Raw genomic sequence first — 25,553 nt, forward strand, 5'->3', positions numbered from 1 at the left:
AGATAAGATAAATATATTAGTATATAGATTAGTATTACTTTATTTCGCTTATAAATTTTATTAAATTTAGGTATTAAATAACTTCTATAGCTATTAAGTATTAAAAGCCGGTATACCCCCTTTATATATAAAATACTAGGAATAAAAAGCTTCTTAAGCTAATAAAGTCTAATTTTATTAGAGGTCTAGCTATTAAGACTAACCTTAAAGCGCTAATCCTCTAGGAGGCCTTTAAACTATAATTTAAGAAAGACTTTACCTTTAAAAATCATATACAGAGGAAAGGCCTAGCTAGAAATATTTATATACTTAATAACTATTACTTACTCTTAATTTCTAGGTTATAAAAGTAAATACTAACTATAGTATTTACTCTTTATAATAACCTTTATAGTTACTATTAACCCTATCGCGAAACCGGTCTTATTAAAGTTATAAATATTATTAGGGTTGATTCTAAATTAAAGGATTATTTTTTAAACTAGATTAAACCACTCTATAATAATTTTCGGGTCTTTATATTTTATATACTTATAGTTATACTATTTTAAGAATTAAGAGGAGAGGAGAGGATACTATTTTATAAAGTTATATACCTATTTTTCGCTGACTAAAAGAACCAAGGTAGTTCTATATTTTTAAAGAAGAAAATCTGCTATTTCTTGTACTATAGAGGGCTAGGGGGCTACTCTATATAGATCTATAGAGAGAATCTATTTTTAAAGAGATTCCTCTTTAATTTCAGTTAATTTAAATAGATTTATATAAGAATTCGCGCGATATTGCACGCTATTAAGGTATATAGAAAGGGTTAACCTTAGGATATTAAAACGGCGCGCCACTTTACGAATTAAAGAGATCTCTTTATTCTTAAAAGCCTAGATAGCTAATAAGATCCTACCCTCTTGCTCTACTAAATTACTAGAGGATTAAGAGCGAATTAGTAGCATGGTAAGTGGTTGAAGAAGAAGGGGTTAAATTAATTGATACGTTTTGGGTGGGGTGGCCAGCTCGTTTATATGGCCAGCTTGTTTACTGAATACGTTATTCATTGTGGGTAATCGTAAAACGATTAATAATCAATTATAAGAGACCTGACCTGACTGGTGGTAAAATCATGTGATTTGGGTGGGTCACCGGTCAGCTGAACTTTTGTTACAGAGGTCAGATGAACTGTGTCCTGCGAATACGTTAATATATTCAGTAAGCGAGCGGCGCACGCAAGCGAGTGGCATATCTTACCCAACCTACTAATTTCAAATGCATATATCTCAACTAAAACTCTATTAAATTAAATACTCTAAAATCATTATCTATCTGGACATGTATCTCTTCTATGACCCTGGTTTTTATATAACCTGTATGTTGGTAATACTCTCATTTGGGGTTATAAAGGTGGCGAAGGCCTTCTCTGCCGGTAGGGGGGAGGCGCTTTAACCGCTTTAACCAGCTTAGTAATTAATTAAGAAGCTTTAAGAACTAAAAGGCCTTCTTTAGTAGGTATCTGCCTCTAAGATCTAATACGCTTTTGCTTCTATTTCTTATTAGCAGTATATAATTCCTTATTTTCTTTAGCGAGTAAGATAGTACCTTATATTATAAGACAGAAGCCTTTTATAAGCTAGTTTAATATATAATCTAATAGGCTAGGTAGGCTTTAAGATCTTATACAAAGTAAAGCTTTGATTAATAAAGCTTAATAATATAGTTCTTTCTTTATAAAGGGGGTTTTTAGGGTAAAATTCTAGCTTAATTTACTACCCTAGCTAGCTAGGGGGGTTAGGGTTTAAAGCCGAATATTAAGCTTTAAGATTACTCTCTCTAGTAAGAAAGGGACTATACCGGCTGCCTTAAAGCTATTTTTAATAGTCTCTGGTTTAAAAGCTTTAATTTATATAAAAGGGTATACTTTAAGGAAGTTAAGTTTATTAATATAATTAATCCTAATATATATTTTTATTTTAACTAGCCGGCTATATAATCGTTTTAATACTATAAAATAGCTAATATCTAGAGGTTATAAAAGATAGGATAAATAAGCTAGTATATAAATTAGTATCACCTTATTTTACTTATAAATTTAGTTAAATTAAGGTATTAAATAACTTCTATAGCTATTAAGTATTAAAAGCTAATACCCCCCTTTTATATATAAAGAAGTACTAGGAATAAAGAGCTTTTTAAGCTAATAAAGGCTAATTTTATCAGAGATCTAGCTATTAGGACTAACCTTAAAACACTAGTCCTCTAGGAGGCTATTAAACTATGATTTAATAAAGACTTTACCTTTAAAAATCATATATAAAGGAAGGGCCTAGCTAGAAACATTTATATACTTAATAGTAGTTACCTACTCTTAATTTCTAGGCTATAAAAGTAAACACTAACTGTAGTATTTACTCCTTATAATAACCTTCGTAGTTACAGTTAATCCTATTATAAAATTAATCTTATTAAAGTTATAAATATTATTAGGATTAATTCTAAATTAAAGGATAGTTCTTTAAATAAGATTAAACCACTCTATAATAATCTTAGGGTCTTTATATTTTACGCGTTTATAATTATATTATTTCGAGAATTAAGAGGAAAGGAGAGGATACTGTTTTATAAAGTTATATACCTATTTTTCGCTAACTGAAAGAACTAGGGTAGTTCTACGCTTTTTAAGAAGAAGATCCGCTATTTCTTATACTATAGAGGGCTAGGGGGCTGCTCTATAAGAATCTATAGAGAGAATCTATTTTTAAAGAGAATCCTCTTCCGTTTCTATCAATTTAGACAAATTTGCGTAAGAAATCGCGCGGCTTTATACCCCTTTAAGGCGGCGGCGGAGGGTAGTTTTAGGTATACTAAAACGGCGCGCCACTTCACGAATTAAAGAGATTTCTTAATTCTTAATAGCCTGTATTGCTAGTAAGATCCTACCCTCTTACTCTGTTAAATTTCTAGAGCTTTGAGAGCGAATTGGTGGCATGGTAGGTGGTTGAATTAACTAAGATCTAATTTATGGACGCGTTTTGGATGGGGTGCGCCACTCGCTTGCGTGCGCCGCTCGCTTGCCGAATACGTTACCGATAGCTGTTGCCTCATATCTAAGGCAAGTGTGCATACAATCCCGTCTCCAAAATTTGTTGTCTGTTTACCGATCGGAGCACCTGGTGTATAACATGATTGCATGAAATAACTAGGAAGCTAAGTAAAAATGACCAACGCAGGGCCTATGAAGTTAAGAGGTTGGACGAAGACACGTCATACAAGTCTATGACTTATTTAACCCTAACTCAGGGAGTGTCGAGCTGGACATTTTAATAGCATACCTATCCACCATATAACCAGCAGAACAAGCCGTATGATGTGCAGTGTACTTAGGTATCTACAAGCTCAACAGCCAGTATAAAAAAAGGAAATGGAAAAAAAATCTGCGATTGGTCCTGCCGATATCTCACAGCGACTGAGCCAGATCTGCATCTGGGCTCCGATCACACAAATAAGAACCAGGAACAAACGTACTGTACATGGTATGTTGTAGACAGACAAAAAAAATACGACGCCTCAAGAGTGGTTATCATTCAAGGCGCCTTAGGGCGAAGGGCGCGGTGGCCTCTAATCATTCCCCGGCTTGACCGCAGTGCCCCAAGGCGGCTTTTGCTCGTCCATTCGACAAAAAAAACACAACCATTATAATATCCCCCCCATCCGGAATTGACCCACGGCAATGAAGAGCTCTTTTTAATAACTTTCTTTCTCTTTGCTCTTCTATTGCTTGAGCGCGGCGTCCAATGCATTGTCCTTGCGCATCATCACCTCCGGGTTCCAAACAGGCACGTCAGTCAGGTTGGTCAGACCGGCGCTGTTCTCGCAGGTATTGCGCCCGCTCAGCGGGCCAGGGGCGGGGATCTTGGTGCCGGCGCCGGCACCGGTAGCGGTGGCGGAGTCCTTGAGGGCTGTCAGGATGGTCTTGATGGACTCCGGGGTCAGATCCTCGTAGTAGTCATCGTTAATCTGGACCATGGGGGCGTTGACGCAAGCGCCCAGGCATTCGACCTCAATGTATGTGAAGAGGCCATCCTCGGTGGTGTGGCCGGGGGTGATTCCGAGGTGTTCGGTAATGGCCTTGACAATAGCGGTACTACCGCAGCCGCCGAGCTGGCATGGGGTCTGGAAGATTGCTAATTAGGAAGAGCAGGAAATAGTGCTGATTTCAGGTGCTTACCGTGGTGCAGATCTGCACGAAGTACTTGCCAACCGGCTCGCGGTTGTACATGGTGTAGAAGGTCGCGACCTCGTAAACGCGCATCGGGGGCATCTCGAGCATGCGAGCGACCTCGTTCATGACACTGATGCTGGTGAAGCCGTGCTGGCGCTGACCGAGGTCAAGAAGGGGCATGACAGCACCCTTCTTGTACTGGGGAGGGTAGCGCTTGAGGATCTCATCGGCGAGTGTGAGGTTCTGCTCAGAAAACTTGAACGGGATGGTCGGGTTGTTCTTGGGGCTGTTGCGGTGCTATTGGAGACAATCATAGTCAGTATGTGAGTCTTCAATTCCCTAATTCTGAGACACAATCGGCGTCTAAAGCACAAGAGGGGTCGAGAGGAATACGCACCACCGAAAGGGAGTCGCTGAACCGTTGCGAGCCGGCGGAGAAGGCTCTGTATTGGGGCTTTGGGAGCTGGTGGACCAACTGGCGGCCGACCCGCGGGACTGAGAAGAGTTTAGAGGCCATCGCGGGCGATGAGTGAGGGTCAATTGGGGGGAGATGAGGTTGGAGGTTGGAGGAGAAGTCAAGTTGACGAGGCGTTTTACTTGGGGCGGGCCCTGGGCAAATCAGCGTCCAGGGATTACTACCGCCTTACCAATCCGCTGCCATACAGTTGCCCTTCATTGCCATCAACACAACACTCATTTTTTGAGACAATGATACTCTCATATTGTTGGATCGAAGTTGAAATTCCTTCAATTACATCCTGGCAAATTAACAACTGCATAAAAATAAGATTACCGACCCAATCGCATCGCCTTATTGTGTCGCATCCCATCAACCATCTTCAGTCGCCCAACTAAACATTCTCCATCTTATAAACCTCATATGCAACCTCCTCATACGGATGAGCCGAGATCAAAGCATCGACCGCATTCAGCATAATGTCCCGGCCTAGACACATAATCTCAACCCTGACTTCCTCGCACCGTTCCAAAGCACCGACAGATCCGACCGCCGGGTTTGCGCCCTCGTTGGGCAGAAATTGGCCTGTGCCAACAGTCTGGAAACAACATTTGGTATATTTCCCACCTGGGAATGACCCTGCGCCTGTAGCAAAGATGGCTTCTTTGCAGGGCTCCACGTTGGCGGTCGGGACGAAGAAGATGAGCTTGTAGCGGTCTGGAGTGGAGGTGGACATTTTGTGAATTGAGTGGATGTAGCTCTGTCTGTGGCTTAGTTTGGGGAGATTAAGTAGTACTGTGCTTTGCTGGGGGTTTGTTCTTGGGTTGATTACTGCGAAACACGATGCTAGACGCAGGGTATAGGGTATCTGAGATTGTAGTTGGGGCCTGAAAGTAGACCTCGTGATGCTCCAGGTACCACGAAAGATGTTTCAGGGCATGAAATATGCTGACTGTCAGACATCAACAAGTGAGGAGGACGCAGTTGACTCATTTGCTGGGGGTTGCGCCTGAACTCTGAGGTCGGCTGCCTGAGACCCTCAGCCAAGACTTTACGCTTAGTTACCTCCTTCCTACAACTATATTATTCTCGAAGACTCGGAAATCCCACTAGGCCTCACCATGGCTTGTATGAACACTCATCAATTTATTACCAGGTAACTCGCAGTTTAATATACTTGCTATGTGCCTTTATTACAGGAAATGATTTCTTCAATCCAGTCAGAATCCAGGTTCAGTAGCCCGCGGGCAACTCTTGAGGTTTTTTTATTGACATATCACCCGATCCGATCTCTGATCTTGGTTGCCCATCTAGCTCTCTCGGCTTCGACCTCTCTCCAAGCTCTGAATATGCCACAGGCAATCTCGATTGGCCATACTCCTGATTCGTCATTTTCGCCTGTGACTGGGGTGACTTTTGCTTCCGACGGCGAATGAGCAAAAAGAGGACAGCAATTATGGCAGCTACGCCAACAACGCCGCCAACAACGCCACCAGCTATTGCGCCCGTGTTGGTATGCGATGAGCTGCCTGAACCGCTAGAACCGGGTTTTGCAGTTGAGGAGGATGAGGGCGATGGTGAAGAAGTTGCCGTTGACGTCGAGATGGCCGTATCTAAGCACCAGAATATGTCAATATTACCTACACAGGCTCTTCGGTATGCGATCGACTAACCAGAAGCGCTACTTATAATATCCAAGGTCTGGTAAGAATCGTTTCCGGGGAAATTTGCACCGGAGCACCCAACCAAAACTCGATTGTCAACATGGAATCCCGACTGTTCTTTACCACAACAGAAATACCCGTCCCAGTCGTATAGATTCCAATTTTTATTTGCGCAAGACGGAGCTTCTGCGATGCTTTGCGTACAATTGTTATGGTTGTCGCAGCATATAAAATTGGCAACGCTAGCCTGCGAGTCAAAGCAGAAAGAATTTCCGGGGCAACATGCCTGGAAATTACCCCATGTCGCATTTTCTGTACATCGTGTCTCGTCACTGTTGCACGTGTTGTTTCGTCTAATCGCGTAGCCTTTCACGTATTCAATAGACATTGCGACTAGGGGCTAGATTATGAGGGCTGAAATCAAAGATGAGGTAGGGGTAGAAATTGAGGTTGCAAGATTGTGCGGGAAGCAGCATTATAAATTGCTTCTCTAAACGTTGTAGAAAGATGGGGGCGGTATACAAGCCTAGTATACTAGCCTCATTAATTTACAACTACTGTAATGAGGTCTCTCGCCAATTGTTGATTGGTTTGTCACAATAGTACCTAGGTAGGAGTCAATACAGTAAACTAACCAGAAGCTGTGATTCGGGCAAGTTTGAGAAGGATCTGCGCATTCAGCAGCTGCAGTCAAGCAGCTAAGCTGGAAAGAACCTCATGTCCTTGTTTCATCAACTGAGTATATGTTGTAAAATGCTGTAATTTGCGCATTGGCAACACCAGACTGTGTGTGGGTATTGGTGGCCCGCGTATGTGCTGATTATTGCCATTTATAGCTGTGTCTCTTAGATCTTCGCCAATGACAGTCAGACAGACCACCAAGCCGAGTCACGCTTGGGACCCTTCATGTTTTAGTGGGGGCTACTCCTATGCATCGACCTGGGCCCCTGCACTTTCGGTGCCGATCTATATTTCCGAGGTTGTGTTGTATGGGTGTGCAGGTGTAAAATAGTGGTGCAGGGCGACAAGAGGGACTACCCGAACGAACCAAAATTATAGATAAACAACATACATAGCGAATAAGAAAAGAAGGTATGTTTAATATCCTTGAAAGCTTGTTCCAGAGTAAAATATAACAGCGAGGATCCGCAGGTGACCACCCAACCAACTACTAAGTCACCAGCGTGTGGCTTGGAACTTGAAAGGCAGAGGTGATTGTTGTAAATAATGTACAGATTAGTAGCAACGACACTAATTTTTGTCAAGTAAATATATCCCAGCTGCGTGCAGGTGCAACGGACTAAATGTTTCAGGTTCGACGTACAATCCAACCATATCACGCTCCGTGTCGGCGGAGGGGATTAGGGCGTCGTGCGACCCATAGTGAGATTCTCCACATTGTCTATAGCGCATTCGCCCCCATCACCCCAGATCGCGCACGCTAAAGTGGTGCTCACTCATTTGTCACCTAACTAGACCCTTGGAAACGGGGTGGAAATTGTGGCTATAAGCATCAGACATCCATGGATGGATTAGCGGTCGAATTATGTAATATACCAGCTCCAAATGTCTTCCAAGGTACTTCGATACTTCTATCACGAAGGGTATGCGAACCAATATTGAACTTGTTATGTTCCTGATATATACTTTGGTTGAAAAATAGTATACAAGAATGTTGAAACACAGGGTATCAGATGCACCGCTCACGCCCACCACAGTCAACAACTCAAACAGAAACCAATACATACACCACCAACCGGAATTTATACAGAAATAGGGTGCAAACGCGTGTACTTGTTGACATGCGCCTCAATGCTTGCCAAGATTTCGGCCTTGCGCGAATCCTCGATCCAGCTCTCCTGCACACTATTCTCCGCAATGATCCTCCACTCCATCACATTCAGGTTGAAAGCCTCCTGCACAGCGCAGTAGTTATCAAGAATATAACCACCGAAGTAAGCAGGATCATCACTGTTAATCGAGAACTTGACTCCAGCCTCCAAGAACCGTCGAATAGGCACCTCCTTCACAGAGGTGACACAACGCAGTCGCACATTCGACAACGGGCAGACGGTAAGTAGGATACCCTCACGGGCAACACGTCGCATCAACTCCTCGTCCTCAACTAGCCGAATACCATGATCGATACGCCGGGCACCAAGCTCAAGCGCAGTGCTGATATAAGTCGGATCACCTTCCTCGCCGGCATGCGCCGTGAGCGGGATATTCTTCTGCGCGGCTGACGCATAGATCTCGCGGAACATATCTTTCGGCGGGCCGACTTCTGAAGATGACCAACCCAGTCCGTGTACAACGCCAGACTCGAAGTGCTTGTGAGCCACGAACTCCTCGTAGACTTCCTTGGCCGACGAGACGGGGAGATGCCGCACGAAACAGAGGATTAGTCGTGTGCTCAGGCCGAGCTCGGTCTCGGCGCGCTTGCACCCCTTCGAGAAGCCTGTGACGATGGTGTCGTATGGTACACCGCGGCTTTCGTGTACTTGTGGGTCGAAGAATACTTCTGCGTGGTGGACGCCGTCTGCGTGTGCTTTTTGGAGGTATGCCCAGGCTAGATCGGCGAAGTCTTCTTCCTTGCGGAGGACAGCCATGCCTTCGAAGTAGAAGTGCAGGAAGTCATCCAGATTACTGAAGTGCTCATAGCGTTTCTTCAGTGTCTCGACTGAGGTATAGACTGGGTCGGTCGGCAAGGTGATACCATTGCGCGCCGCGAGCTCGAAGATGAGTTCTGGCTCAAGGGTGCCTTCGAGATGAACATGGTGTTCGCATTTAGGGAGGCCCTCGAGGAACTCGTGCAGAGGAGATTGACACATTGTTGCAGGTTGTAGTGAGGAACTTTTTTTGGATGTGAGGATTTTCTATATCAATGCGTGATAAGCGCCGGACGAGTTTCCTTTTTCCCCCGCCGGTGTCTCAGGTTATCACGATTCTTTTTTTTTTTTCGTGACACACGGCCTTTTACCACTTTTTAGTCCTAAAATTAGGCTCATAGATAAGCTTTTGTGCCGGAGGTCTCCGAATTCCGTGTCGAAATGAAGATCAACAGGATTTACCAAACAGGTAAGTCCAGGAGATTCCAATCACAGCCCCCTCTATACACTCCGTGCACATAAAACGTGGATCATACACAATATTTTATGTTGAAATTTATTTGAATTAATATTCACACTTTTCAAACCTCTATCTAAAATCTCGTCCCAAAAAAAACCTGGACTCCATCTCCAGGCCTAAACCTGAATTTTTAAACCCGCATTTCGGCACCAGCAGCCTTTCGTAGCCGGTTCATGACAGCCGCAGCCAGGTCACCCTCGCGATCCGACACACCTTCCACGTAAATAACATCGACATCAAGCTCATCCAGCCCACGGAGGGCGGCAAAGAGACCATGCGCGATAGAAACCGCATCTGAGCCAAGATGGTAATCATACGCCATCTTCGTGCGGCTACTCGGATTCCCATTCTCCAGAACGGGGATCGGAAAACTGATAATCTTCTCAATGGGAGAAGACACGGGGTTCGTGGTACGGACGAGGTGGTCGTCTGAAGCGAGCCCCAAGCCAAGCTTCCAGTTCCGCGTGCGGATAATACCAATTTTGTGTGCGCCAATAGCTGTGTCTTTCAAGTCTGTTTGGACATGTCTCATCACTCCGGCTGGGTTGGATGTCGAATCGAAGAGCACAACCCGTGCCTTCGGTGAATAGTGACGATACTTCATGCCCGGTGCGCGTGGAATCTCCTTCACGTCTAGTGTTCCGTCTTTGTAGCCGACTGCAACGTTTTCCCATCCTTCGCATTTCCGGATTTCGTCAATGCCGATGCCGCCGGGGCGCAGAATCGCTGGTGGGTCGCATAATCCGTCCACCACGGTGCTTTCGACGCCAACGCCGGATGCGCCGCCGTCCAGAATCATCTCGATGCGATCTTTGAGGTCGTGGTATACGTGTTGCGCGGTTGTGGGGGATGGTTTGGTGGATGCGTTTGCAGATGGCGCGGCGAGGGGACGGTCTGTTACGTGGATGAGTAGACGCGCCAGTGGAGAAGAGGGCATGCGGACGCCGAATGTGGTCAGGCTAGAGGTGACCTCTGGTGCCAGCAAGGATCCGGATGGGTTAGGTAGAATGATTGTCAGTGCGCCGGGCCAAAATTTGTCGATCAGAGGCTTGTAGATCGAGGGGAGGGTAATCGGTGAAGTTTTGGTTGAGTCGGGGCTGCCTTGGGAGGTAGGATTTAGGAGACGCTCGAGCATGTCGAGTGAGTCGACGTGAACGATCAAAGGGTTGTCCGATGGCCGTTGTTTGGCGCGGTAGATTCCCTGGACAGAAGCACTGCGCGTGGCATCGGCTCCTAGACCATATACTGTCTCAGTAGGAAAGGCGACAGGGATGTCACTGGACCGGAGGAGTTTGGCAGCCTCTTCGATGGCCTGGGACTCGGGCGTTTTTTGGTTGCGCTCCTTCTCCCACCATTCTGCCAAAGATAAATCGCCGGGCCCTTGGCTGAGCCGTTGGACGGGCACAACTCGCGTTTGCGTAGGCATTTTGCTCAAGTATCTGGCACACCTGCGCTGACAGTGGCCTGCAAAAGCGCGAGTGAAAAGCAACGTGATGTTTGAGAAGACCTCAATGACGCACCATTCGGGCGCACACGTTATCAGATGAGGGGCGAAATGATGCCCGAGGGGCCGGGTTCTGGCTGTGTGGGTCAAAGTCTTTTTTTTTTCTCTTGAGTGTGGAATCGGAAGTGGTCTCTAGCGTACACGGTGGACTATCATTCTGCACAATGCCGTCAGAAGCGATAACAGGCCCTGTATGGAAGATCGCGAGAAAATCGCTTCGGGTCATGACGTCGGATGACTCAGCGCATCAGGAACCCGGAGCTTCGTCACATCGCCCACGATATTATTAGCAATAGATCTGGAAGAGTAGGAGTCATTCAAGATTGTATGAGGTTGAAATAAGTGTAAATGAACTAGTCGAAGCGGGGTTGTGGCTGATCAGCTGGCATAAAGAGACCAGGGCTGGTACAAACCGGCTGGACACCAATGACAAGATCTTATATACCTTGGTTGAATTGAATCGGTTGAATTAAATTCAAAGCTCTAGTCTATGTACTCTCTAATGTATACACAAGATTCAATCACTTCTTCTTACCCTTACCACCTCCTTTGCCGCCTCCACCTCCACCTCCACCCTTTCCACCTTTGCCCTTGCCCTTATCACCACCGCCACTTCCAGCTCCTGCAGTCATGATGCGCACCTTGCCCACAACCATGGTGTTGATAATCTCAGTATCTTTCCAGCCCTTGATGAGCTCTCCCTCCCGTTCCCGGAGACGCTCAGCATCGACACGAGAGATCCCGACATCTTCGGCGTGCTCCTTCTTAACCTTCCCGGTGGTAGTCTCGGACACCCACCGACCGATGATCTCCTTGACGGCCTTGCCCTTCTTCACGGTGCCTGGCTGCAGCTTGACTTTATATTTGTAACGTCCAAGGGCAGCCCACGGGGCACAGACTGGGATAGCAGCAATGATTTCGTCATCCGTAGTTGGTGTACCCACCAAGGCTGGAATCCAAGTGAGATCTGCAGCTTCTGCGGCAGCTGTCTCCTCGTTGTAATCGTCTGTTCCATTTTCCGTGAATTGAGCCTGGCGTTTGCGCTCAGCTTCGGCAGCGCGCTCATGCTGGGCCCGTCGTCGTTGCCTTTGCGCCTCGGCCTCTCGTTCACGCTGTTCCTTGGCCTCGGCTGCCTTGGCCGCCTTTGCGGCTTTGCCCTTGTTGGCACCCACCAACCGAAGAGCAAGTTCTCGCTCATCCTCGTCTTGATGAGCATACTTGGCAGCGGCGCGCTTGTCCTTCGCCCGCTTACCGCGAGTGGGGGCGATACGTGGTGCAACTGGTTCTTCCTCGCTGGGACGGTCAAGAGGTTTGCCTTGTCGCAAGGTACGTCGCTCTCGAGCGTTCAGGTTCGGTTCTTCATGTTGCTCGGGTACAAAGTTTTGACCTGCTGTTGATTGAGGTTCTTCTTCCTCCGGCTGATCTTCTGCAGCTTGTCGCTCCAGCTCATCCTCCGGTCCTTCTTCCGGCTCAGACTCAGACTCCGGTTCTTGCGTTGGCTGAGAGGTCGAAAGCTCGGAATTGCCTCGCTGGAGAGGGTTTCTAGAGGCGGCTTTCTCATCTTCTTCCTCTTCTTCAGATCCTGCGTCTTCCTTCTCTGCGTCTTCAGAGGCCTGTTCTGTGGCTTTTGTGGTGGCCTCTTCGGTGGCCTCTGTCTGCCCTGGGACTTCTGGCTCCACGGCATCCTTCAGCTCAGAAGCTTCAGTCTCATCTGCAGGAGTTATAGCGGCTTGCGGAACGTCAGATGTGTCGAATCGTTGCTTATGGTTCCGAACGCTCTCTTGGCTGACTTGGAACATAATACCAAATCCAAGCACCAGTTGCGATGGGGCCAAGAAGTTCTTCTCTCCCTTAATTTGGAAAACACCCGTGGGCATGATTCCGCTACCGTTCTCTGCGATTTTGGACACTTGATGAGCATGCGCCCACCAAGCAGACATGACAGCCTTCGAATCCCAAGCAGTAGAAGTTGCGACGCAAAGGTTGCCGGCTTGAGATAGTGTGCTTGGAGAGATTGGTGCGTCTGCACTACCGGCTCGGTTCTTCACCACGATTGGCGTCGCACCTTCAAGGTCAGCGTGCACAAAGATATCGCCCCTGGACAGATAACGTCGGTAAAGCAATTCGCTTTGCATAGCATCCCGTGCACTGCTAGGGTTAGAAAATGTCACAAACAGCGTTGAATGGAGTCACGTACCCTATGACCAAGTAACCCTCCGACGAAATGAAGAAGGTAAATTTCTCGAACCAGAACGGCGTCCGAGACTGTCGAAGCACTTGCTTCTCTTTCTTCAAGTCTCGCTTGAGGTCGATCGTCACTTTCTTCTCGTGACTCTTCAGTGCCTTCGTGGACGACTGGGCTGTCCTTTGTTCCTTCTCCGATGCTTGCTTCTTCTGGTCATAGTACTGTGATGCATTCGCCCATGGGCTCAGACCAAGGTCAATGTCAATGGTCAATAGCTTAGACTCTCGTTCCGCACGGCCTGTCTCTTGCTCTGTTTCGTTCTCTGAGTCGGAGTCTGATTCATCGCTGCTAAAAAATTCCTCCTCTTTATCCTCGTCGTCGCCGGCCTCTCCAAGAAGTAGGGTGACGGTGTTTTCGTACAGTTTGAGGGGCAGTTTGATGGTTTGTGCCACTGGATTGCCGCGATCCTGTTCCATCTCAATCAGGCGCGCAATCTCACCCCAGTCCATTCCCTGGGCAACCAGTCCATTGACAGCATCCATTGCCTCCTGAACTCGGTAAACATTGTCCTGAATGGCATCCGCTTTACGGATGTGAAGCTCTTGAACGTTCTTGAGCTCATCAATACGCTTTTTGTGCTCGGATCGCACGGATTCAAGCTTCTTCTTAGCTGCCTCCTCGCGCTCTGTCAATCGCGACTCGAGACGCTGAGATTCAAGAGATGAGAAGTACTCGTCAACCGTGGCATTGAAGCGCTCGAACTCCAGAATCTTTATTCCTGGTTTGTTTTCAAATTGTCGAGGTTTGAAAGGGTGGAAGTCTTCATACAGCAGACCCGGGGCCTTTGATGAAGTCTCTCCTTCCGGGATGGGTCGCGTGTCTTCTTTTGCAACAATGTAGCCGGGATGGCTGTCGCCAGAGTCAAAGGTGTTGGAAATTCGCCGCGACTCTTCTAACACCTCTTTCACAGCCTGTAACAGGTCTTGACTCCCCAAGACTTGATCCAGTGGCGTTGTAGTATCAAATTCCTTGACCGCAAAGACGTGATCGAGGAGCAAGGGAGGATATTCAGGAAAGCCTTGAGATAATGCCTTTCGCAAAACATCCGTTCCCTTTTTTTTGAATTTTTTGGGTGCACTTCCCTCTTGGGCAGAAAGCCCCTGTGCCTTTTCCAGTGTTTGCAAAACTCGATCCGCTGTGATGTCCGGAACCCCATCATAGTTCTGTTTATTAGACACAGTATACTTGAGTCCGGCCTTGATCTCTTCCTGGCCCACACCGGCGGCAACTTGGCGGAAGAAAGCAAGAATGTTATATTCGCGGTCCGTCAAGATAATGTTACCACCGGCGAAGAATTCGAGGAAGACGTGATATGCGCCATCGCTGAAAGAGATGTCGATGATGCGATCTGTTCCGATTTGAGAGATTCCTGTAATCCGGCGAGACTTCAGGTACTTTCGGAGACGAGTCACAAAGGGCGAGGGTGTGGTTGCCGCAGTTCGCGAATATTGGGTGACATGAGTGCGAAAACCGGAGTCAATAATGAGTTGGCGCCGATGGTCCGGCTTAGCGAGTTTGAAAAGGAATATACGCTAATAATAATATGGAATTAGCTCGGTATCCTTCGATGAAAATAGAGAAAAGAATTGGCCGTACCGAAGACAGGTCGTAGATGTTGGACACTCGGAGGTTGACACACTCCGACGCCAATTCCTGCGTGATGACCTGGAGTTGTTAGTGTGATACCTTCTTTGCAGTGAATTTGAAGATACCTTTACGTCCAAAGACGAGAATCTCTGCTTCATAGTTGTGTTGGTGAGGAGAAAAGGAATTTTTGAGGGTGACGTATGCGGGGCTGGAACTAGCTGTTCGAGGAAATCGACCATGCGAGTTAATACTGCCAAGCAGAAAACTAGTTATTTACCCCACTCACATGTTATATGCAGATCCTGAACACCGCATAAATGTGTAAACTTGTACAGCTCTATGAGTGGAATAGGGATTTCCCAATTTATAGATCTAAAAAATTGACGTGCAGCAGGAAAAAGGATAAAAGATTGGACGTCTTCGCATATATGATCAAGGCGGAACATTAGGCGGTGCACAAGTTCAACCAATCAAATCCAATTATTTACTCTCGGGGTCCTAATATGGAATAGCGGGAATAGCGGCCATCGCGCAGTATTTATATACTTCAGCTCCCTCTAAGTACTTCCTATATGGACTTCTTTATGCGTCAATAGACTATACTTGCAAGATACCTTAGAACGATACATATCTATGGAAGGCTCCTCCCAGGCTGCTTCTATAGGTGTCATATCTTAGGTCTTTTCTAGTGCGTGTGTAAAAGGGAGAGAAAGAGGGAGATTCCAGGCAATCATACCCAAAGCTCTCGCACCCGTCCATATACCCCGAGCTGCCTTGACCTCGTCTATGTCAATATCTATGTGACCTTGTTCCCTCCTATGTCGTCTGTCTTTACTACTATGAGCTCATATAGTGTCCCATTTTTGAGATCGCCATAATTTATTTCATCTTCATCTGCTTCCAATTCATCCAGTTTATCGTCTTTGAAGCCGCCATATTTCACTTTTTCTTCTTCTTCTTCTTCTTCTTCTTCTTCTTCTTCTTCTTCTTCTTCTTCTTCCACTTTATCTAGTCTATCGTCTCCCAGGTCACCATATCTCACGTCCATTTCACCTTCATCTACTGTACATCCCTCCACTTTGTGTTCTCCCAATCTCTTTTCATATTACTACCTCATTTCAGCAAGTAAGCCAGCTAAGATGCCTCTTTTACAGCGTTCTAGCCCCACAGACTTTGCAAACTCGTAAGTGAACATGATATTTTGCTTCTATGAATATTATTACTCACACAGCCGCATGCCTTCAGTGTTCTTCCTAATCTTCATGGCCCTCTCGTGAATATCCGACTTAATCCATCCGGCAAGGAGTACACGGTTTTGAGGGCCGTTCTCGTAAGCCAGTCTCAGTATTTTTCAAGAATATTCAATGGCAACTTCTCGGAAGCGAACGAGCAATCAGCTACTATGGAAGAACTTGACGGTATTCTTTCTACGCGAAGCTTTGAAGTCCTCCTGCTTTGGCTGTATACTGGCAAGATCAAATGCGGAACCCAAGAACCAGGTTCCAAGGCCGCAACTTTGATTGAATTTGCGCGACTAGCCGATATGTACGGCATCATCCAAGTCGAAGCCCGGATCGCTAAACAGCTGAGAAAAATTATCAACCAGGAAATTGCCTACAAGGGAAGCGTTGACAAGGAGAGCGAGGATGGATCCCCAACCGACAATGAAGATGACCCTGACGCAAACACCCATTGTTTCACTGCAGAAGACATTCGCTCGGTTGTCAACTTACCGATGGGACATCGAGTGCGCTCTCTGGTAGCTGCAGCATCAGTTGCTGGATTCTTATTGAAGAAAGACTACCGATTTGCCAAGGTAGCTCAGGAAGTTCCTGTGTTTGCAGCCGATCTACTTGCCCAAGTTCATGCCACAATTGGGGGTGTTCAATACGACAGCACCTGGATGGCCTATGTTACGGACCCCGTCACTAAAAGACTACTGTATCTGACCAAATGGTGATTCATTGATAGGATGGGTGTCCCCGGGCTGTTTTTCAAGGTACATAGCACCACTTGTGTCTCTCTTCGTTCCGTTCTTGCTCGGAGGTCGTCAACCCGACTAGAATGTCGTTGGACTTTGCTTTGCCTCGACATAGACCAAATGAAATTTCTACTCCTTTCATAAGTTTAAATGAAATACCATTGAGAAATGCCTAGGCAAATACCATGAAAAGTACTACGTAGGCTGCAACATCAAATGATAGTGGAGCTGGTCATAAGCCGTTTCAAGCAATAGAGCAACATACGTGTATATAGACCTACATTGGAGCTCTGCCCCCAATGGTATTCCCGTAAATAAATCGGTTAACAAAGTGACGAATCAAGCATGATATCATATTGAGATTTTGTTGGTTGCAAATCTATCTCCCTGAGTGGCCAGAGGGTCCACGAGGGGTCGCATCACAGGAGTCAATATTTGCTTGGGACTTTCAATTTAATCAAAATACTATTCTTTATCTATGTGCAATGGTATTTAGTCTATTATCCAGCATTGTAACCTTGGCATTTCCAAAATCTTGGATGCTCTCACATTCCAACGAAATCTCATTCCACACATCACCCAGACACCGGGTTTGTTGATGCTGAGATACCGATATGATAAAGAATGCATTGTTTCTCCTAGTACTACAAAAATATATTGACTATTGATAAATTGAGCAAGGGCGTCCATCTTGTGTTCATCAACTCCTTCACTTTCATACTCCTCAACTACTAAACCTATACTCAACATCGAACAAAATGAAGCTCACTATCTTCTTCCCTCTGGCTGCTTTCCTGTCTTTGACTGTCGCTGATCCTCTGGATGATGCCAGTCCCTGCCTTGTATGCTATCCCTATCTTTGTGGCTGAATTTGACTCAGAACACTAACCACTTATTCACCTTTTGAACAGATTCGTTGTCTTACCGAAGCCGCCGCTGTCGCAGGCTGTGTCTCTTCCGTTGATTACAAGTGCACTTGCCCAAGCCCAGCGTTCAAGGATACGCTCGGTACCTGTTTGACTGTTTCTTGTAGCCCGGATGACTTGACAGGTATATTCTCCTCACCTGTTCCACTCTCATTGCTATTTAATTTTGAAACAATCTCAAACGCGATTCGATTGCTTGAAGACTTTGGCTAATAGTTTTCCTTAAGTTGCCGGAGAATTGCACAAGGACCGTTGTGGTGGGTCGCCGCCTGAGTAAGAAGGTACATATATTTCGATGTCTAGTTATATGATCTTTTTCGCGAGAGAATAGACAGCAAGTTGAATAAAAGAATGGAGCTTGGTCTTTGATTTAATTCTTGCCAGCAAACATAAATCTGACCTAGGCATAGTGCTGGTGGTAGATGTAGAACGCGGGATAACCTCGAAATATATATAGTTGACTATACTGAACATCCAATACAACATCGATTGTTGTTTCTTGCATTCGAATTACGCTCAGCTTTATTAATATATATATTGTTCATGTTCATGTGCATATAAATATTGAAATTTTGAGGAAAGTATTATGCAACGGATGGATGATGCTGCAGTCTTGGTGACGTGACCCATATTCTAGCCCTATCTGATCTGTGCTCTGATCATTGAAAAAAGTCCATTATGGAGTTGGGTCTAGACTTTTGCTAGTTTGCTACGGAGTAGATTTGATTGATATCCACCAAAAGGCTGCATCTCGCATGATGCGTGCATGGCCGGACAAGCTAAAGTGTTGCCTACTCCACAGATGGGTCATGCAGTTTACGGTAATGCCCAGGTGGATGTACAAGTCTACGAGTGCAATATAGGCGAGCAAATGAAAAGACCCCTGTAAGAACTCCATCATTGCGATTGCACGATATTGATATCAAGATGAATGGGACGAGGTAAAGACAACAAGAACATTCAAGTATTTTCGTTCTGAACTTCATATTCTGATCAACCCATGAACATCTAAGCGACGTTCTCGTAGGCAACGGGGAAGCGCTTCATGTTCTTCTCAACGGGACCGTGGCCACGGAGGAACTGAACGTAGGCACCGTCCTGGAGGAGCTTGCCCTCCTGGCGGAGCTGGAGGTACTCCTCGCGGCGGACGGGAGTGAAACCCCAGTTCTTGGAGACAATGATCTTTTGGCGACCGGGGAACTTGTACTGGGAACGGCGGAGGGCCTCGAGAGCGGTAGCACGGTGGGCGTCACGGGTGCGGACGGACAGAATGATCTGGCCAATGTTCACACGGGCGACGAGACCCTGGGGCTTACCGAAGGCACCACGCATACCGGTCTGCAGACGATCGGCACCAGCGCAAGACAACATCTTGTTGATACGGACGACGTGGAAGGGGTGCACACGGACGCGCAGGTGGAAACCTTCCTTACCGGCGATCTTGACAAGGTACCTATTGAGAGTTATATGAGTTTGTGTCCATGGGTGTCAGGCGAGGGATGTGGAAGCGGATCGGATAACGTACTTGTTGGCGCAAATACGGGCGGCCTCGAGAGCCTCGGAGGAGAGCTGCTCGTACTCGTTGGAAACCAAGTGGATGCACATGGGGAAGTCATCCACGTTGGCCTTCTTACGACCAAGATCGAAGATACGAATCTTAGGGTCGGGAACACCACGGTTGAACCGGGACTTGGGGTAAGGCTGGATGTTGAAGATTGATGTCAGCGAAAACCGCCCATCTTTAAAAAAAAATCAAAAAATCCAAAGAATGCACAGACACGATGCCACAAGGATCATTCCTCATGGCAAAGGTGATATTCCGGTCATGGCGAGGTGGTCGTTGACGATGTATTGATGCACACTCCCCACCACCAAGATAACCCGCACAAATTTTCAAAAGCTCGCGAAATCGAAATCAGAACGCACCTTGTTCTTGCAGTAGCGGTAACATCTCGCGGGACGACGGGCCATTTTGAGTGCTGGAAGGGTGGTGATGGCACTTCCTGCGAACTGGGTATAGGTTGTCGGTGGTTGTCGAGGGTTCGGAAGGAGAAAGAGAAAAGAGGGTCGATTTCGCTGAGGTCACGGGTCTTGATTTCCAAGCAGCACTGTGGCAAAAGGGTTTAACCCTATTAATGCCTGAGCGCTCAGGCCCCCACCGGGTTACAGCTTGACTGTATGATTGGTCGAGATCTTTCTCCACTAATCCCGTTTTGGCCCACTCTCATCGTGCTGATAAATGGAGCACTCCTTGAGTCACTCTCTTCGATGTACTTCCAACGTTCAAAAGATTTATGTCTTAGTAATTAGGTACCATTCTAAGTTCCCGTATACTTCGAGTCATGTATTGGCCTGCTCGCAAAGCTAAGAATGACTCAACAGTAATGAAAACCCGGATATTCAATACCCCGGTTAATTAAAAATTTGCCTCTAAGTAGAGAGCCATACCCTGTTATTTGATGAATGATTTCAAAGCCATCTTTCGAGAGTGCGTCAGTTAGGCTCGCATCACTACCCTATCTAGGACAGAAAAATATGGTTAGTAGACTGCCCTGAAGGGAATATCAACTAACTGCAGAGCGCAGGAAATTTCAAGGAGCTTGATCGGCTTCAGATCCTTGGAATGGCACTAAAATGGTGTTATTTTATCCCGAGGTCAACTAATGCGCTGACGCGCTGACAAATGTTGCAGCCAGATCAGATGTCATAAGCCCCCTCCCCTAGAAAGCGAGACTAGCGTCAAGCTGGGTATCCCAGTCGTTTACTTTGAGAGCTACAGAATGTGTTAGTCTCTGATCATTAATGAAAAGTGGGATAGGAGGGAAGATGAATTTCCTCCATTCCGTGCTCTCTCGCTGGTTACCCAACCGTCGAGATCATGGTAGGCTAAAGAGACTTGGGGTGACCCTGCTAGCATACCCGGTATTTCCGTCACAACCCGGGCATACTCCCTCATTCAGTGCTTAAACCGGCTTTTATCATACGTATAGGAAAGTCGAATTCGTTCCTTTTATGACTGGACAGCAAATGCTAGAATCGTCAAAATCGCCCGAACAGGCTTGTTGAAACATAAGTTTCCATCTGATATTAACCCCGACGAGCTCCATCCCTGGTCCCTGGTCCCTGGTCCCTGGTCATATTAAGAAAAGTCCAGTTCGAAAATTAAGCCTTCCTCCGCCTTCTTCTGCCGTCTGTGAACTTTCCGTCCTAAGTGTCGATTGCCTGTGCTAGGGGTGGTTGCTTCTCGATCAATTCGAATAAACATTGATCGGCTCGTTCCAATGCCGTGTCACACCTAGAGCACTGGGATATCCACTTCGTGGTGATTTGAATCAAGGCGTGATGGAAAGCGTCGGCCAAGCGACGTAAACCTGGTGCTTAGTCCTAATCGAAGATGAAGCAGGAATTTGTCCTTGGATACTAGAAATATTAGATTCATCGGGGCGTAATTGTCAGCTCGTCAGTACTTTGTGATGCCGCGATCTAATTGGGTCCTTGTGCCGGCAGTGGTCGAGATGGGTTCCCAGGGACCTGCATGAGCTCTCTTTCGTCTTTATTGTTGGATTTATTTAAACCTTGCTTGATTAGGCTTCTTTAGTGCTTGATTCGCAAATGTTTATCGCCATTGTTGATGGTATGGATATGGATGCGATGAACCGTGGACCCGTCCCGGAGGGGGGCCTGTGCAGTCGATGACCAATACCGAACTCCCCGGGTCCCGGTCCGAACCTGAGCAACTCCGAAATCCCGGTGTTGTTGCGGAGTTCAAGCCGCCAACTTCATGAGAAATCAAACAAAAGCACATAACGCTTTATCCATCTATGCTGCAGTTCATAGATATGAATTGTGTCTATTATTTATTCATAAAAGCCCAGAGGTCAGTGAATCAGGGAAATGCAAGTCGAGCCCCTGACATATTGATCCGGATCGTACGACCCAGGTCTATAGAACGATAGAAAGGGCGTCATCGTCTTGAACCATATAGTACGAACCAAAAAGTCGTGGGAGTTTCTTTTTCATGATCGGGTATGACCTCCCTGGAAACACAGTACAATGTAGATATACACAAGTAGCTACATAGTTAGTCCATGAACCTTATTTCTCGGCTCACCCGAAACCATTTCCAAGGTTAAGCTCAGAAGCTTGAATTGTATTGAACCCTTACGTGGGCACAAAGTAAAAAACATCTGCCACTATTGTTCTTGCGTGTCGATCCTTTTTCATCCTGCTGAGGTCATCACTGTTGAGGCTCGCTGATCGTTGAGGCTGAACCCCGAACTCCGCCTATTCCGAAACCTGGAATGCGGGTGATCATCCAATTTCCATCGATATCAGTTCCTCCCTTGTTGACATCCATCTCCATAATGAATCTCACCTGGACAGAAAGCATCTCTCAAATCCTAGGCTGGGGATACTTCATCCTGTGGTCGATGTCCTTCTACCCGCAAGTCCTGCACAATCACCGCCGCCGCTCGACAGACGGCTTCTCCGTTGACTTTGCTCTGCTCAACGTGCTCGGATTGTCCGCATACACCGTTTCCAACGCCTGCTTCCTATTTTCATCGGTTGTGCGCGCTCAGTATGCCCAGCGACATCCGCAGAGCCCTGAACCGACCGTCCAATGGAATGATTTCGTCTATGCCTTGCATGGGGCGCTTATCTGTTGTTGGATTGGTAGCCATTTCCTCTGCGCGCGGTTCTGGAACTTTGATTCCAAGTCGCAGCGGCCGAGTACTTTAGCTCTCGTAGTTTTTTGGGGCTGTTTGGGGGTGGTCCCCCTGGCCATTCTTTGCGTGTTGGTGTCGGCATCGTGGGAATGGATTGATGTGGTAGGAGAAAAATCCCCCCCAATAAAATTACTAACTAGTCATGATGTGCTGACTGAAATAATCCAAGGTCTATATGGTCGGCATGATCAAGGTGTTCTTGACAGCTGTTAAATATACCCCTCAGGCGGTGATGAATTATCGGCGGCAGTCAACAGCGGGGTTTTCTATCATGGCGATCCTGCTAGATTTGTCCGGTGCAATTCTGTCGCTGATGCAGCTGGTGCTGGACTCCTCGTTGCAAGGGGACTGGTCGGGCGCCATTGGCAACATCTCCAAACTCCTGCTGGGCAACATCACCGTTCTATTCGATCTCGTTTTTATCTTCCAGCACTTTTGTTTGTATCAGGAGCGAGCGGCAGAGAACAAGCCGGGATCACCAGAGCACGATCATCTCCTTGATAGCGAGCATGAGGCACAGGCATCTATCTACATTACATGATTGGGAACTTTTACATAGATTTGGAACATAGCTGAACTTGGAATGATAATTATACGGATATCCTTTTAATTCTGAGACAGCACCCCCTTCCCCCCTGATGTATTATATATGAAGATAAAAGACCAAAAGACCCCAGTGGAGTCTAATCATAAACACAGATGTAGCACATATCACATGAGAACAGCGCTCAGCTATGGAACTGGAAGTCCAATCGCTTGTTTCCTTCATCGGTAGTAGTGCTCAGATAATTTGCCTTCTCCTCTGGGGTAAATTTCTCCCACTGAGCCTTCTTCCATGAGTTCCTGCGCGTGTAGTATATCTTTGCTAGAACATAGGCAACCATAGTAGCGACGTTGATAGCGATGAGTTGCCTGTTTCCACGACGGTAGAGCGGTTTATCATCTTTGCGGTAAATGTTTGAGGATGCAATTCCAGAAAGTTGGATGGTAACATTGAACAGCGCCGCACTGATACTTCGCGTTCGCACAGTACCACTAAGGCGTGAGCACCAGCCAACATGTGTTGCTTGCGGGTTTGGCCAGCCCACCAGAATGAAAGAAACCGCATACATGCTCCAGTGCGACAGTGATCCAGATGATGTGTAAAGGACGATGAGAAGCGGGAAACTCCATATCTGAGGGATAAGACCGACGAGGGCGACTTGTTGCAAACGCTCAGACAACTCGGTTATAAGAAGCAAATTGATGGAGGCAAAAACGGTGACAGGGATTGTCAACAAAGTGGTCTGGAAGGTGTTAAATCCAATTCCTTTAAGTGAAAGCGTGAGGTAGCTTTTCGGTGGTGAGGTGGGTATTTCGAAAATCATTCCAATGATGTAAATCGGCCACAGGTCGTAGTCCATCAAACTTTGCCACAACATTTTGAGGGAAATGGCCTGGCGATTGTGCATGCCGCCCTTGGACGGATCATCTCGCAACACCCGGTTCACAATGATCTTCTCTTCCCTTTCGGTGAAGTATCCTTTAGGGTTCCACCAAGTCTTTGTCTGAGTAGGACCCGGTACCAGGAATAAGAAACTGAGGAATCCTATCACGAGACTAATGAGTGCCTCAATGAGGAACAGCCATCGCCAACCTTCTCGGCCATCCACACCGCGCATATGCAGAACACCATAAGCGATAAATGAGGCAACCACGCCTGACATGGAATCAGTGAACCAAAACAGCGCAAGACGGAATGGCATTTCGGTTTTGGTGTAGAAGTACGAAAGGTACAAGATTGAATCTGGGATGAAGCCACCCATGAACAGGCCAATTAAGAAGCGACAAGCGAAGAAGCCAGAGCGACCCTGCATAAAGAACTGGCCGCCGGATGCCAGACTCCACAAGATGATCTGGAAGGGAATCCAACGATCTGGTCCCAATCTCTTTCCAAGCATCTGAGACGGGATCTCGGCAATGAGGAAGCCGATACGGTACATGTTTTGCGCATTGTTGTAGTCGTTGGTGGTGATCTTCAGATCATCGAGCAGGTTATCAGCCGCGGCACTTCCCAGATTTCCTCGATCGAGATTGAGTCCAAAGAACATGATAAGGATCCACAAGAGAATCTTCCAATCAGTCTTGCGGCGCACCGAGACTTCCTCACGGTGAGTCCATCTTTCGTCAGGATCGAATCTGTGCAGATTCTCATAGTCTGGACGAGGCTGGTAATATTGCGACAACAGGGGATCATCGAACACACTTCGAACTGTCGCAATAGAGTCCGGGTCGACCTTTCGTTTCCGAGAGAAAAGTGCAGCGAACAACGACTGGGACTCCTTTTGTTCCTCTGGCTCGACAAGGGTTGTCACGACAGAACCGTTTTTGTCATGATGATTGTCGTTCTGAGGCTCAGAATCCGATCCAAGATCTTTGGACAGTGCCGATGCCATGGCTATATTTGGTGTATGCCCAAAATCAAGGACAAGACAAGCAAGGATGCGAGACTGCAACTTCGGCACTGGGTTGAATGCTATTCATTGTTGTTGAGATCGAGCGCTTTATATATCAAGTTAAATGAGTAACAATATCAATTTTATTCAGAATGAATGGTCGCGCAAAATGCGTGCTCGAGTATATGCATGATGCCATCGACGCCAGCGAGCGGAGTGACTCCTAATGCAGGGATGGCGAATTCATCCTAGTTTGTGAAAAGGGCGCTATAACGGTCTAAAGAACGCCTGGGTGGTAAGTTCCAAGCAAATTTCCAAGAGTGTTAATCAAAGATAAGATGTCTTGGTGAATGAAGACAAGCCTTCCCATTTAGCCGATTTTTGCGCCATGCTCGCGCCTGATTGCATCAGCCCTTATCCAATCCAGTCAATGAGCGGTGGCCATCTTGACATCGTATTGGCCCAGATTGGTGGAAAATAGTGTCTTACAATAATATATCTAACTTCTGATTTCTAGAACCGAGGGTCCTAACGCCACTACCAATATCGGCCCCCATATCGGTCCCCAAATCGGTCTTGTTCACCGGACCTTCATCTCAACGGTTAATTTACCACATGGCACAAGCGCTGGCGTCAAAATGTCAGTTTACTGACGCCATCCTCTTGGGTCTAAAAAGCGTCGCTGTAT

The 25,553-nt window shown here is 46.6% G+C and overlaps 10 protein-coding genes across 10 annotated transcripts; 2 read left to right on the forward strand and 8 right to left on the reverse strand.

The window, feature by feature from the left end:
- Positions 1-3,759: 3,759 nt before the first annotated feature.
- On the reverse strand, positions 3,760-4,907 carry PEX2_013390 (complex I 24 kDa subunit family protein; the record flags this gene model as incomplete). The annotated part of the gene is made up of 4 exons (XM_016738616.1): positions 3,760-4,161; positions 4,217-4,507; positions 4,608-4,819; positions 4,874-4,907. The coding sequence occupies 4 exons, from the start codon at positions 4,905-4,907 to the stop codon at positions 3,760-3,762; spliced, it is 939 nt and encodes a 312-aa protein (XP_016602683.1).
- A 154-nt stretch (positions 4,908-5,061) lies between these two features.
- Positions 5,062-5,403, reverse strand: PEX2_013400 (uncharacterized protein; the record flags this gene model as incomplete). The annotated part of the gene is made up of 1 exon (XM_016738617.1): positions 5,062-5,403. The coding sequence occupies one exon, from the start codon at positions 5,401-5,403 to the stop codon at positions 5,062-5,064; it is 342 nt and encodes a 113-aa protein (XP_016602684.1).
- Positions 5,404-8,094: 2,691 nt separating this feature from the next.
- On the reverse strand, positions 8,095-9,162 carry aah1 (adenosine deaminase; the record flags this gene model as incomplete). Its single annotated transcript, XM_016738618.1, has 1 exon — positions 8,095-9,162. The coding sequence occupies one exon, from the start codon at positions 9,160-9,162 to the stop codon at positions 8,095-8,097; it is 1,068 nt and encodes a 355-aa protein (XP_016602685.1).
- A 428-nt stretch (positions 9,163-9,590) lies between these two features.
- On the reverse strand, positions 9,591-10,886 carry PEX2_013420 (L-threonylcarbamoyladenylate synthase; the record flags this gene model as incomplete). Its single annotated transcript, XM_016738619.1, has 1 exon — positions 9,591-10,886. One exon carries the CDS (start codon positions 10,884-10,886, stop codon positions 9,591-9,593), a length of 1,296 nt encoding a protein of 431 aa, XP_016602686.1.
- An 82-nt stretch (positions 10,887-10,968) lies between these two features.
- PEX2_013430 (uncharacterized protein) lies at positions 10,969-11,190 on the reverse strand (the record flags this gene model as incomplete). Its single annotated transcript, XM_016738620.1, has 1 exon — positions 10,969-11,190. One exon carries the CDS (start codon positions 11,188-11,190, stop codon positions 10,969-10,971), a length of 222 nt encoding a protein of 73 aa, XP_016602687.1.
- A 295-nt stretch (positions 11,191-11,485) lies between these two features.
- On the reverse strand, positions 11,486-15,035 carry PEX2_013440 (putative DUF814 domain protein; the record flags this gene model as incomplete). Its single annotated transcript, XM_016738621.1, has 4 exons — positions 11,486-13,112; positions 13,162-14,741; positions 14,806-14,874; positions 14,922-15,035. 4 exons carry the CDS (start codon positions 15,033-15,035, stop codon positions 11,486-11,488), a joined length of 3,390 nt encoding a protein of 1,129 aa, XP_016602688.1.
- Positions 15,036-15,935: 900 nt separating this feature from the next.
- On the forward strand, positions 15,936-16,756 carry PEX2_013450 (BTB/POZ domain-containing protein; the record flags this gene model as incomplete). Its single annotated transcript, XM_016738622.1, has 2 exons — positions 15,936-15,979; positions 16,042-16,756. 2 exons carry the CDS (start codon positions 15,936-15,938, stop codon positions 16,754-16,756), a joined length of 759 nt encoding a protein of 252 aa, XP_016602689.1.
- A 1,955-nt stretch (positions 16,757-18,711) lies between these two features.
- Positions 18,712-19,674, reverse strand: PEX2_013460 (60S ribosomal protein uL16; the record flags this gene model as incomplete). The annotated part of the gene is made up of 3 exons (XM_016738623.1): positions 18,712-19,156; positions 19,229-19,404; positions 19,630-19,674. The coding sequence occupies 3 exons, from the start codon at positions 19,672-19,674 to the stop codon at positions 18,712-18,714; spliced, it is 666 nt and encodes a 221-aa protein (XP_016602690.1).
- A 2,393-nt stretch (positions 19,675-22,067) lies between these two features.
- PEX2_013470 (putative L-cystine transporter) lies at positions 22,068-22,971 on the forward strand (the record flags this gene model as incomplete). The annotated part of the gene is made up of 2 exons (XM_016738624.1): positions 22,068-22,532; positions 22,600-22,971. 2 exons carry the CDS (start codon positions 22,068-22,070, stop codon positions 22,969-22,971), a joined length of 837 nt encoding a protein of 278 aa, XP_016602691.1.
- Positions 22,972-23,158: 187 nt separating this feature from the next.
- On the reverse strand, positions 23,159-24,865 carry PEX2_013480 (putative MFS transporter; the record flags this gene model as incomplete). Its single annotated transcript, XM_016738625.1, has 1 exon — positions 23,159-24,865. One exon carries the CDS (start codon positions 24,863-24,865, stop codon positions 23,159-23,161), a length of 1,707 nt encoding a protein of 568 aa, XP_016602692.1.
- Between the last annotated feature and the right edge of the window lie 688 nt (positions 24,866-25,553).

Source organism: Penicillium expansum (assembly GCF_000769745.1).
Source record: "Penicillium expansum strain MD-8 chromosome Unknown contig43, whole genome shotgun sequence".
Taxonomy (NCBI): Eukaryota; Fungi; Ascomycota; class Eurotiomycetes; order Eurotiales; family Aspergillaceae; genus Penicillium; species Penicillium expansum.